This window comes from Toxorhynchites rutilus, chromosome 2 (assembly GCF_029784135.1).
Source record: "Toxorhynchites rutilus septentrionalis strain SRP chromosome 2, ASM2978413v1, whole genome shotgun sequence".
NCBI classification, from domain to species: domain Eukaryota; kingdom Metazoa; phylum Arthropoda; class Insecta; order Diptera; family Culicidae; genus Toxorhynchites; species Toxorhynchites rutilus.
The window spans coordinates 314,189,331-314,201,520 of record NC_073745.1 but is presented as its reverse complement, the minus strand read 5'-3'; the positions used below and the strand labels follow the sequence as shown (position 1 = coordinate 314,201,520).

Genomic DNA, 12,190 nt, shown 5'->3' with positions numbered 1-12,190 from the left:
CAACCAACAATTCCCCATCAGTGTGACGTTTTTATGATAGTTTTATTCAGCCCTATGCTTAATAATGCCTGAACTAATTGTAATCAAATCCTCTCTTCAAGCCTTGTTCAAGCAAATTAGGAGAAATTATTAGCTACTACTATTATTAATCTACTAAGCTATTAAGCTGTGGCACATTGTGGTTGCACGGTTGAGTTGAATTTTTCAATTCTTTATGTTGTAACAACAATCCTAGATGTGTTCTATAGTTTTGTATATTGTATCATAGTTTGAGCTCGATCGGTTCCGAAATTTTCGAGTTTTTGACGCGTATACAAACGAAGAGGAACATTTTTATATATATAGATGAGGGAAATCGATTAATTTTAAATCATTTTGAAACACAATTTCAGTTCACGTTTTTGGAATGGCTGTATAGCAAAGTTTCAGTTTTTGAAAATCGGAAAATCACCCAAGGGGGGAAATCGGGGTTTCCCAAAAATATTTTTGGTGCCAAATGTCTTGAAATTGCATGAAACGTCGAGATTTAGTGACGAAACATATGGTTTTGGGTGCCAATAAAATAAGTTATCCCAATTTTTCTGAATCGGTCCAGTAGTTCAAAAGTAATAAACTTTTGAACAAAGAAATTTTTGCAAAAAAAAAGTGAAAAATTGTTTTTGGACCATCGGTTAACTTTGAAAAATCATAACTTAAAAACGAAAAAAGCCTCTTTGGTTTCGACATATATCGAAACATATGGTTTTGGGTGCCAATAAAATAAGTTATCCCAATTTTTCATTCGGAACTTGCTGCGAAATGTTGATTTGCACGATAATATATCCTATGCAAACTATATATAAACATTAGCTCATCCGAACTTCATTTATTAGTATCGCAGACGTTAAAATGTGAGTTTATTTGAAATCCGAAAAATTTGGGTTTAAAAAAAATTGATGTCAAATGTCTTAAAATTGCATTACTCGTCGAGATTTACTATTATATCGAAAAAAAAAATTTGTAAAAAACTATTTTTTGACACTTGGTCGTTTTTTTCCGTCTGAAAAGTCGATTTTTGACAAAAAAAAATTTTGAGGTTACTATAAATCTTGACGTGTTATGCAATTTTTACAGACATTTGGCACCAAAATTTTTTTTTTTTTGAAAACCCCAATTTCCGGTGATTTTTCGGATTTCAAAAAAAACTGAAATTTGAACGTCTGCGACACTAATAAATGAAGTTCGAATGAGCTAATGTTTTGCACAGGGTTATCGTGCAAATCAACATTTCGCAGCAAGATCTAAGGCGGCTCGCACACCGGAGCAATGAGCAACTAGCAACTGTCAACATGCAATAAGCAATATTATCACCAATGGATTTTTCCATTTAATCTTTGTTGATCTCGCACACCGACGCAATACGATATCGCTGTCGCCTTTACAGAGCAACACATGTCGCTAGCAACACGGCGTGTCGGTTGAATAGCAACTTATCGCTCATATTTTGACAAGTTTCGTACATTAAGGCGATTGTTTGCATAATGTCAGGGGTTTTTATTGCTCTGGTATGCGAAGAACAACAAAATATGTTTCCTGTTGCATATTGTGTACTGCAGTTTGCTAGTTGCTTATTGCTGCGGTGTGCGAGCCGCCTAAATGAAAAATTTAGATAACTATTTTTATTGGCAACTAAAACCATATGTTTCGTCTCGTAGTCTAAAAAAAGTACTAGAGTGTCGATTTTTGACATTTTTGTTCGAGATGACACCAGATCTCGCCGTTTCATGCAATATCAATACACTTGGCATCAAAAAATTTTCTTGGAAAACCCCGATTTCCTTTACTCCCCCTTTGGGTGATTTTTCGATTTTCAAAAAACTGAAACTTTGATCGCTTTGCGTCACTCTCCCGATCCGATTGAGCTGATATTTTTCGAGCCAAATCTAAACTACCGGTTTTGACGCGACCCTCTTCGTTTTTTTTAAACTTTGTACATAAGGTGGCAGTTACCCAAAATTACCCGGGTAACAATTAGCTAATCTGTTTTGATAAATATTGCGAAAAAAAAAGGTTTTGATTTCGTAATTATTTATTGTATTGGTTTTTTATAGTTTACATGGTTTCGGGATCAAAGATGCTGTAGTTTTTCATATTTTTTTCTTGAAAGCTGAGACTTTTTTACATAACATAACTAAGAATCAGAGATAAGTTATTTTTCGTTTTTATGTTATTATTTTTCAAAGTGAAAATGTTTTCAATCTTCGTTCAATATTTCTATGCAACTAGATTGAATGTGTACGACTAGAAATCAATTAAGTGGCAAATGTGTATTTTTTTCAAAATATACAGGATAATTGGCTTTAATTTGGTATATCGATTATCTGAATCGGTCCAGTAGTTCAAAAGTAATAAACTTTTGAACAAAGAAATTTTTGCAAAAAAAATGTGAAAAATCGTTTTTGGACCATCGGTTAACTTTGAAAAATCATAACTTAAAAACGAAAAAAGCCTCTTTGGTTTCGACATATGTTATGTAAAAAAACCTCAGCTTTTCAGAAAAAAATATAAAAAAAAATAGCGCCCTTGGTCCCGAGACAATGAAAGCAATGAAAAACGAATACAATCATAATAACGAGAACAAAATTCGAATTTACTGCAGATTTAGCATATTTTTAAAAAAGACAAGTTAATTGGCTTTAATTTGATATGTCGATCATCTTATGAATTTTTGAAAAAAATCATTTTTGGAAAAAAGAGGAAAAAGTTGATTTTTCGAACAACCCTGAAATGGAAAAGGTCACCCTACTGAAAAAATACGGGTCTAATGTTTTGCAATAAAGAACAAAACTACCACTTTTCACGAAAATCTGAGAACCACTATATCGGTTTGGCATGGAATGGCTGTATTTATTTAATTTATAATAATATTAGTCTTATAACTTGTAATTTGTAGATTCCTGTTGCATAATGAATCTAGAAGTACAAATCTACAAGTCTAATATTACAAGTTGTATACACTTATATTATTAGTGTTACATAAAATATAGTACAAGTGAATATTGCATAAACAAAATACGGCAGCAAATTATTAGTTTCGACTTGTACTTTTCTCTAGAACTTCGAGTGGACCCGTAATTTAATTTACATGTTGGTTTTTTTAAATGACCACTTTTTGTTTGAACTTTTCGAGTACGGAAATGTACTGTTTCAACGTTTTAGATTACTCAAGTAACGAGGAAAAAGTTGTTTTTTTTATAAAAAAAACTGCCATAGAGTGAAATATTATGCACTTATGCAATGTCACTTTTCATCCTAAAGCTGATTTTTTGCAGCGTTCCGGATGACTCCTGCGAAGGTAGAGCAAATCTTGCGAGTAATTGGCCCTTACATCGAGCTTTCAAATCGTGGAGGCGCACTCAAGTTATGTCAACAATTGGCTCGACCAAGGAAGCCAATGCAATAATACTGGGCTATGTCAGGGAATACATATATCAACAGCGGAAAGAACCATAATATCCATAAACAAACTGTGACTTTGACAGATAAATGAGAGGCGTTACTAATAAAACGAGATATACCACAAGGTAGGTGTGATCTTGATTCCGAGTTTTCGATGGTAGAATTCTCTCTTGCTCTGCTTTCATGTAACAATTCTGCTCCAGGATCTGATAGAATTAAGTTCAACTTGTTGAAAAACCTCCCTGATGTGGCGAAACATCGCTTGTTGAATTTATTCAATCGGTTTCTGGAACATAATATTGTTCCAGATGATTGGTGACAAGTACGAGTTATAGCTATTCAAAAACCCGGAAAACCCGCGTCCGACTTCAATTCGTACCGCCCAATAGCAATGTTGTCTTGTATACGGGAATTGTTGGAGCAAATGATCTTGTTTCGCCTTGATCGATGGGTTGAAACGAATGGCTTACTCTCAGATACACAATATGGGTTCCGCAGGGGCAAGGGGACGAATGATTGTCTTGCGTTGCTTTCTTCAGAAATTCAAATGGCTTACGCCGAAAAAAAATAAATGGCTTCAGTATTCTTGGGCATAAAGGGGGCCTTCGATTCTGTTTCAATAGAGGTTTTGTCGGACAAATTACACTATCGGGGTCTGCCGCCTCTATTGAATAATATGGTATATAACTTGCTTTGTGAGAAACATTTGAACTTTTCTCACGGAGATTCGGCAGTAAGTCGGGTCTCTTACATGGGCCTCCCCCAGGGCTCATGTTTAAGCCCCCTTTTGTACAACTTCTATGTAAGCGACATCGACAATTGCCTTACACAAAATTGCAGCCTAAGACAACTTGCAGATGATGGAGTGGTGTCTGTCGTAGGATCAAACGAATCCGACCTGCAAGGACCCTTACAAGATACTTTGAACAATTTTTCAACCTGGGCCATTGGGCTAGGGATCGAATTCTCCACGGAGAAAACAGAGATGGTGGTTTTTTCTAGGAAGCATAGACCAGCAAAACCAAAGCTTCAACTTTTGGGTAAACCGATCACTCATGCTATGTCATTCAAGTATCTTGGGGTCTGGTTCGACTCCAAATGTACTTGGGGGGCCCATATTAGGTATCTGAGTAAAAAATGTCAACAAAGAATAAACTTTCTCCGTACAATTATCGGCACCTGGTGGGGAGCCCATCCCGAAGATCTTATTATGTTGTACCGAACAACTATTCTCTCAGTGATGGAGTATGGCAGTTTCTGTTTTCAATCAGCTGCCAAAACACACCTCATTAAACTCGAGCGAATTCAGTATCTTTGTCTCCGTATTGCGTTGGGATGTATGCCCTCCACGCATACCATGAGTCTCGAGGTTTTGGCAGGCGTACTCCCACTAAAAGATCGCTTCAATTTATTACCTCTTCGGTTCCTCATCCGGTGTAAGGTTATGAATCCATTGGTGATCGGAAATTTTGAGCAATTGATCGAGCTAAATTTTCATTCTGGATTCATGAGTTCATATCATGAATTCACCTCTATGCAGGTCCCTTCACATTGCTCAATTCCGAGTAATGGGCTGACTCATTGGCAAAGGTAGGTGCAATTGAAGGCGATATTTATCAGCGTCAAATCGCCTTCAATGAATTTTATTCTTTAGTCCGCAAAAATACCATCGCTAACTGGCAACGCAAGTGGAATGAAGATGAATTGGGCCGGTGGTTTCACTCGATTATCCCTAAGGTTAGCCTCAAACCGTGGTTCAAAAGTCTGGACTTGAGTCGGGACTTTATTCGCACCTTCTCCCGACTCATGTTCAATCACTGTTCGTTAGATGCACTACTCTTTCGTTTCAATCTTGCCAGCAGCAATCTCCGTGTTTGTGGCCAAGGTTATCACGACATCGAGCACGTTGTTTGGTCGTGTGAGGTATATCTGGTCGCCAGATCGAATTTAGAAAACTCCCTTCGGGCCCGAGGAAGACAGCCCAATGTGCCGGTGAGAGATGTGTTGGCTCGGTTAGACCTTGATTACATGTCCCATATATATGTTTTCCTTAAAGCTATAGATATTCGTATGTGATTGTCCCTACATCCTTATACCCGCCTTTCCTTCCTTCGCGGGTAATTCGTCCCCTTGCTATAAATAATAGAATAAGTTGAAATGTAAATACACTATAGATATACGAATAGATTTAAGAATTGAGTGCTCATCAACATTGTTACAATTTCCTTATATCCCATCCTTCTCCTAAAAATATGTCACCCTTCTAAACTCGAGTACACCGCGAGTAATCGGTTTTCCACCTTACTAACCATAGATGTAATAAAATTGTTTATATATATATATATATATATATATATAGTTTTAAAATTATATTTAAGAATGCGGCTCCTTTAAACTTAAGTAACTGAGCCTGTAAAAATAAACGAATTAATAAAAAAATAAATAATAAAACAAATACTAGTATTATTAGTCCGATGCATGATTATTATGCAACGCAAAATATTAGAACTTGTACCTTCTAGACTTGTAACTTGTAACTAATATTATTATGCAACAGGGCTCCGAACTTTATGTTATTTCTTATTTTTATTTCTTGAAATTTCTTGAAAATCAATGATCCTGAATACGCCATTTAAATAAAATCTGTCATCATTTAAATTGGTCAAGCGATGTGCATTATAGACACTTTGTGTGTGATTTCTTTTTAATTCTCATGAACAAAAATGTTGAGTACGAAAAATAAATCGCCCATTTTTCTTTTCATAAAAACTTCCCCAACCTCAAACATATTTCCAACTAAATTAATTTATTAATCAATAACGAATCAGATGAGTCTAGCTATTCAACTTCCATTTGCTAACTAGTATCTTTCGCTCGGAAATATTTTCACTTGATCTTTATTCACATTTGCCCCTAAGAATACCGACAAAGACACGTAATGAATTCAAGGCATTCATAATTCATTCATAATAATAAATAATACAATTGCACTTCTAAGATTCAACACATTACATTAAAGCAGTACACAATTTGTGTTTTTTTTTTACAGTTTGACCATAAAATTACTACCATTGTTTGGGAAGTTTCAGCCATTGATCGAACATCATTCGCACCTCGGCCGAAGTGTAGAGTTTTTCCACCTTCTGCAGTCCATGCTTGTCGAAAAAGGCTTGCTTCCACCTTTCGGTCTTATCATCCAATCGTTTTTCCAGCTGCTCTAGTGTCGCAATTTTCTTATCCAGTGCCGACGAGGACAGCAGTGGTCTCACCTCGGGCCGTTGGGGCGTTTGACCGTACCAGGCAGGTCGTCCATCCTGATCGTATGGGTCGACAAAAGTGGGTTTTGGTGGTGACGGTTCACTTCCTGCCGGGCCAGCAAATGCATACGGCTGTTGATAGTGTGGCTCCACCGAAGGCCGTTGGTTGCCGGCATATTTTGGGTATTGAACATAGTTGAAGTAATAGTACTTGTTCCCAACTATGTTGGACTCAGAATGGATTGGTTTTGCCGTGGTAGAGTCACATTGTTTGCTACATGCCAATGCCTTTTCGTTAGTCTCTTGGAGGAAACATTTTGCTGCGGAATGCGCTTGTTCTTCGGAAAGTTTTTTGCCGCACTCCCGATATTTAGCCTGCAGAACTTGGTATGCTTTGGACAAAGTCAAGGCTTGCCGTCGCAGCAGCGACACTTCATCATTGATGCGCGCCACCAGGTGTGCAAATTGTTCTCTGCTCATATCCGTCGTCATATTGGTCTCGTTTTGAAGCGACAACTCCCCCTGTCGAGATTCTGCCATCAGTGCAAAGTGTAATTTAAGCATGGCTTCTTCGGCCTTCTGGGGATCATCTTCATCTTCCACTATCCTCGTCCGGTTTTGATCCACCGGTCGGACATCGTGTGCCCACGTTGGAAGATTTAATATGACAATAAAGCGTAATAAGTATGTCAATCGCTTAATCATGTTCTGCGGATGGATTTCGAGTAATTACACATAAATAAATCCAATGTTTATTCTAATTGGACGGAGCGTCTTGAGAATACATACCATTGCTTATATCTCTGGCCAGGATCACGAAACTTATACGTTTTCTTCTAACCAACGATATTCTTGAACTGGTGATGGAAGGAAGCATCTGCGTGGTTTTTTGGTTGTATGCGAGTGAAAGTATATACGACCAGAATGCGATCACCTTTCAACATTGGAAAGCAACCCTCTCGGTGTGTCGATTTCAATTTTTTCAATTTTTATGTTGAACAAATGAAACATTATTCTTTCAAATTATGTGACTAATTAAGCAGGAAGTTCTGTGACCAGAGTAAATTCTAATTGACAAAATTGATGTGACCGCGGATCATCCAAAACACTTCCACTCGACACACCGTGATCCACAAGTGGTATGTATGTCGCCGGGTGCAAAAGTTCTACAGCTCTCAAAATTTCGCCGAATGTGGTTATCCCGGTTGAATGTATAAAGCAACATCATGATCGCTTCGTATGCTTCATTCTCCTCCGGTGCATCCATCGAGCCGGTATCTTTACTCCGATTCACAAGCAAGGTAAGTTCAAAATGAGTCACCGTTTCTGTGTGTAATCAAAACGACGATTCCGATTTTCTTACATCGAACAGGGCACAATGACATCCCGGTTGGTTCTTTTCGGCCTTCTGGCCACCGGCTGCCTAACTCTGGTGGCCTCACTGGATCAGAGCAAATGGGTCGTTCCACTCGTTCAAGATCCGGGCAGCTCGAGGCGCCAGAGAGATTTGCTTCTGGGCGATGAAGATGACGATTTCGATTTCTTCAACCGGCAAACGCAGGACGCGAAGGAAGGCAATCCAAGGATCTCCTTCGATGGTTCAAATTTCCGAGCTCCTCCGGAGGATTCGCCATTACCGCCTTCGGTGAAGAATTCGATGATGAAACTGCACCTCAGAAGTAGAGAGTTTTTGGATGTTGCCCAGAAAGCGGCCTATTCGGCGGTGAATTTGTTGATTGCTTTCGGCAAACTTATGGAACATTCAAACGATAAGTTTTACCTTATTGCGAAATAAAGATGCTACGACTGGATTGTGCTTTCTTATGATTGATTAGTGTGTTTGTGTGTGTGTTTAGATATAACATATCACATTCTCCAAAATATAGGAGCAAGATGCTAAATTATTTCTAGTGATTTTTGAAAGGTTGTAACTTTGTAATGAATAAATATCTGAAGATGAAATATATTATTTTGAAGCTACAAATTTCTAGCTTTGGAATACCTTTGTTACATTCTTTTGAATAAATACAAAATACAAAAATAGAGAATAGGAATTTTCTGTAAAGCATTTTCAGGCAAAGACAACTCAAACAACGAATCCACTGAGATATTTTCGATTGAATGAAAAATTAAACTTTCTTTTTATTAAACTTTTCGTTTCTTTTATGAAAATTACAAGAAAAAGACGTATTTCATGTCAACTCGTCTTAGAAGTTGGCCGCACCATCTCATATAGCAGTGAAACGTTGTGGGTGTAAAGACATTGGCCATTTAGGCAACTTCGCATACTACTTAGACTACTTATTGAGAAGGGCCAAATTATTCATCATTATTTTTTTCAAAAATTTCTAACTCAAAAACTATAAAACAATTTTTCTCAGAAATATTTTTTTTTTAATTTTGAAAAAAAATATTATAAATAGCCTCTACAATTTCCAATAAGTGACCCATACACTGAAATGTCAACCAAATTTTTGAAAAAGCTGGAAAAATTTGAATAAAAAAAGGAAAGCTGGAAGAATTGATTTTTAATTTTTTTTTTTTTCTTAATTTTGTTTATATCAGCAATAAAAATTAGGATATACAGTGACAGTGTCAGTATGTAGCATTGGTACTTACGTATTAACGTCAACGGCAATTTTCATTATGAATTTATTTTTTTTGTAATGAAATTCGGTCAATATAGCGAAGACGAAATCCTCATCTAACGAGGATATGGAACCGGGGCGACTTCAAGCCGCCAATGTAACACAATCCGAGACAGCCTCTCACAAGCAAACCTGTTTTCCAACGATTGCCCAGTCAGTTTCTATCATGTTTTGCTTTGAAATATATCAATTATATTTGAAAGCAAAAATGAACCTGGCAAACGCTCGCTAATGCTCGGTCAAAACTAACTGAAGAGTCGTCTCCTATGTTTCAAATTAGCCCCACAATCGGTGGAAACAGGTTTGTTTTGAGAGGCCACCGCTTCCGACGGCGGTTCGGCGGCCGGTTAGATGGTGTTAGATTGCGACTTCGCGCCCCCTCCCCCCCATTACATCAACCTCAGAATTATTTTTATTGTGAAAAAATAAGTTCATAATAAAAATTACGCTCTGGTGGCGTTAATAGGTAAGTACCGTAGCATTTTTAATTTTCCTCATCCTGTTTGTGTTCATACATTTTAACATTATACTTTTGTTTTACATGTTGTGTCATTTTAATCCTGTCTGTTTTTTATGAATGTCTTCATTATTTTTGGAGACCAAAATTTGCTCACTTGGTTTTTATTCCTGTTCTATTTCTTAGTTTTGTTTTTTTTATAAATGGTCAGTGTTAAGTCAGACCTGATCATGTGGCTTTTTTATGATTTCGAGAAAAACGAGCTTGAAGTTTGGTGCTATAAGGGTTTTTCGTTGATCATTCAAAACAACTTTTAAAAGGTTATTCCTGCTGTACGCGTTATTTTCCAAAACTAATAAATGTGGTATGTAGCCAACAAAATGTTTAACCTGATGTAATCAATAACTCGAAATTTCCAAAATTTGCGACTTGGTCCCTCTGACTTAACACCGTCCAAATTGTATTTTGAAAACAATCGTTCAACGGATGCTAAGGAATGCGGCATAATCAGAGGAGAAAGAAAGTTTTCCCAACTTTGGGAACGCAAAATTATTGTCATTCATTTTGAGGATGAAATTTTACCCCAAAAGAATGAAGCATTCTTGTGTTCGTTTACAGTGAAGTCAGTAAAACGCAGGTTTCGCATCTTGCCTATGAAATTTGTTTTTCTGAATTCTGAAAAAAAGATATGAATAGCCCTTACAATTTCCGTGAATAGCACTTTTACAGGGGAAGAGTTTTTCTAACAACAACTTTGTCATGTTTTCTATAAAAAATTACTATTTATGTTAAACTCGTAACATTTTTATGTATAAATTATCACGATTTACATGTTTGCAAACTTTTTTCTATTCGGAAACATGTCAAGAACATGTCAAACGTGAGAATTTACACACAAAAATGTTACAAGTAAAACCATACTTTTTCTGGAGTTTCCATATAAGAGTGCAATTCCAGAAACTATAAATGATAAAAAAAATTATGTCTTCCACAAAAGTTTATATTTGGATAAGATCGAAAACTCTGTCAAACACGGCTTATGTTGAATTTTTTCAACGAAAACATGAAAAAGTTGTTGTCAGAAAAACTTTTTTCTTGTAAAAGTGCCTATATTCCAATGTATATGACCTATTGGAAAATTTAATGGCTATTCACATTTTTTTGAGAACATGAAAAAATACGATCTTGAAAAAAAATTATTTCAATTTGTAAAATAATTTTGTCCAGTGTAATTTTTCATCAAAAACAATTTTGGTATTTCTTATGAAAATTTTAACGATTCCTACATTCCATCCTTTGACCAGATTTTTTTTAGATATTATAGTGTTTGAGTTACAAATTTTTGTAAAAACTAAGAAAAAAATATGTTGGCCCTTTCCAAAAAGGATATTTCAAGTATTCAAAGTTGCTGAAATGACCAATGTAAGTACCTATATTCACCCACAACGTTTCACTGCAACTTGAGAGGTTGCTGCCAATGACCTATCGAGTTGGCATGAAATTTGTCAATAATGATCGCACATAAAATCGATAGGTAGTTTAAACTTCACTGAATTCTGAATTATTACTTTCGCGAAAAAAGATTTTCGAACAATCTGAAATTAATTATGAAAGGTCTATCTATTTTAAAAACTGCCAAAATAGTCCAAAACAAATGATCCGAAAATCCAAGTTGTGAATTTTTATTCTAGTACATTACCAAAATCTCCACAAAACTTCATATAGGTACCTTCAGCCGTTTAACTTCCTTAATCGATTCTCACAGTGGACCACGAAACGCATCAGATCCACCATGCGAACAAATTTCTTGCCAAAAGTTCAACAAATATCTACTGTATATGTCTGACAAAGTCCGAGTTTTTCATTTCCATCTTAATCAACACTTTGAGGTATTTAGTAGACACCGATCTCAAAGTAAGAACTGAACTATTCTCTAGATTGAATGATTCGATAACTTTTTTTTTTATCCCTTTTGTTTATTTTAGGCTCATTAGCTTTAGCTGTAACAGAGCCGAATTTCAATCGTGTACATGTCACATGTTTATCATATCTATAATTAGCACATTACACAGTTGCCATGTTTTCGGCGTTAGAGTATTCCCTTCTATACCATTGCATATGGTACACATTTACACAGTTGCCATATAGGCGTAAGATTTTTCGTTCTGTTCTTCCATTATCCAGTTAGACCGGACAGCGGAGACAGTTGTTTGATCATTGTTGAGTTATTTATAGAACAGTAGCCCGATGTGTCTGGCAGAGCAAAGCAGTTGTATGGATGAATCGATCTTAATTCGACCGTGGATCGATCTCCATCACTGATGATTGTTGCGTGGACGTAGTTATTCTGTAACAACACAAAGATGGTCAATGAGGGCCCTGAGTTTTGA

At 36.3% G+C, this 12,190-nt stretch overlaps 2 protein-coding genes across 2 annotated transcripts; one reads left to right on the top strand and one right to left on the bottom strand.

Moving 5' to 3' along the window:
• Window positions 1–6,158: 6,158 nt before the first annotated feature.
• Window positions 6,159–7,588, bottom strand: LOC129769432 (uncharacterized). The gene is made up of 2 exons (XM_055771708.1): window positions 7,485–7,588; window positions 6,159–7,403 (listed from the first exon to the last, which is right to left on the bottom strand). The coding sequence occupies exons 1-2, from the start codon at window positions 7,485–7,487 to the stop codon at window positions 6,504–6,506; spliced, it is 903 nt and encodes a 300-aa protein (XP_055627683.1). The 5' UTR covers window positions 7,488–7,588; the 3' UTR covers window positions 6,159–6,503.
• Window positions 7,589–7,843: 255 nt separating this feature from the next.
• Window positions 7,844–8,526, top strand: LOC129769433 (uncharacterized). Its single transcript, XM_055771709.1, has 2 exons — window positions 7,844–7,996; window positions 8,068–8,526. The coding sequence occupies exons 1-2, from the start codon at window positions 7,922–7,924 to the stop codon at window positions 8,488–8,490; spliced, it is 498 nt and encodes a 165-aa protein (XP_055627684.1). The 5' UTR covers window positions 7,844–7,921; the 3' UTR covers window positions 8,491–8,526.
• Window positions 8,527–12,190: the final 3,664 nt, after the last annotated feature.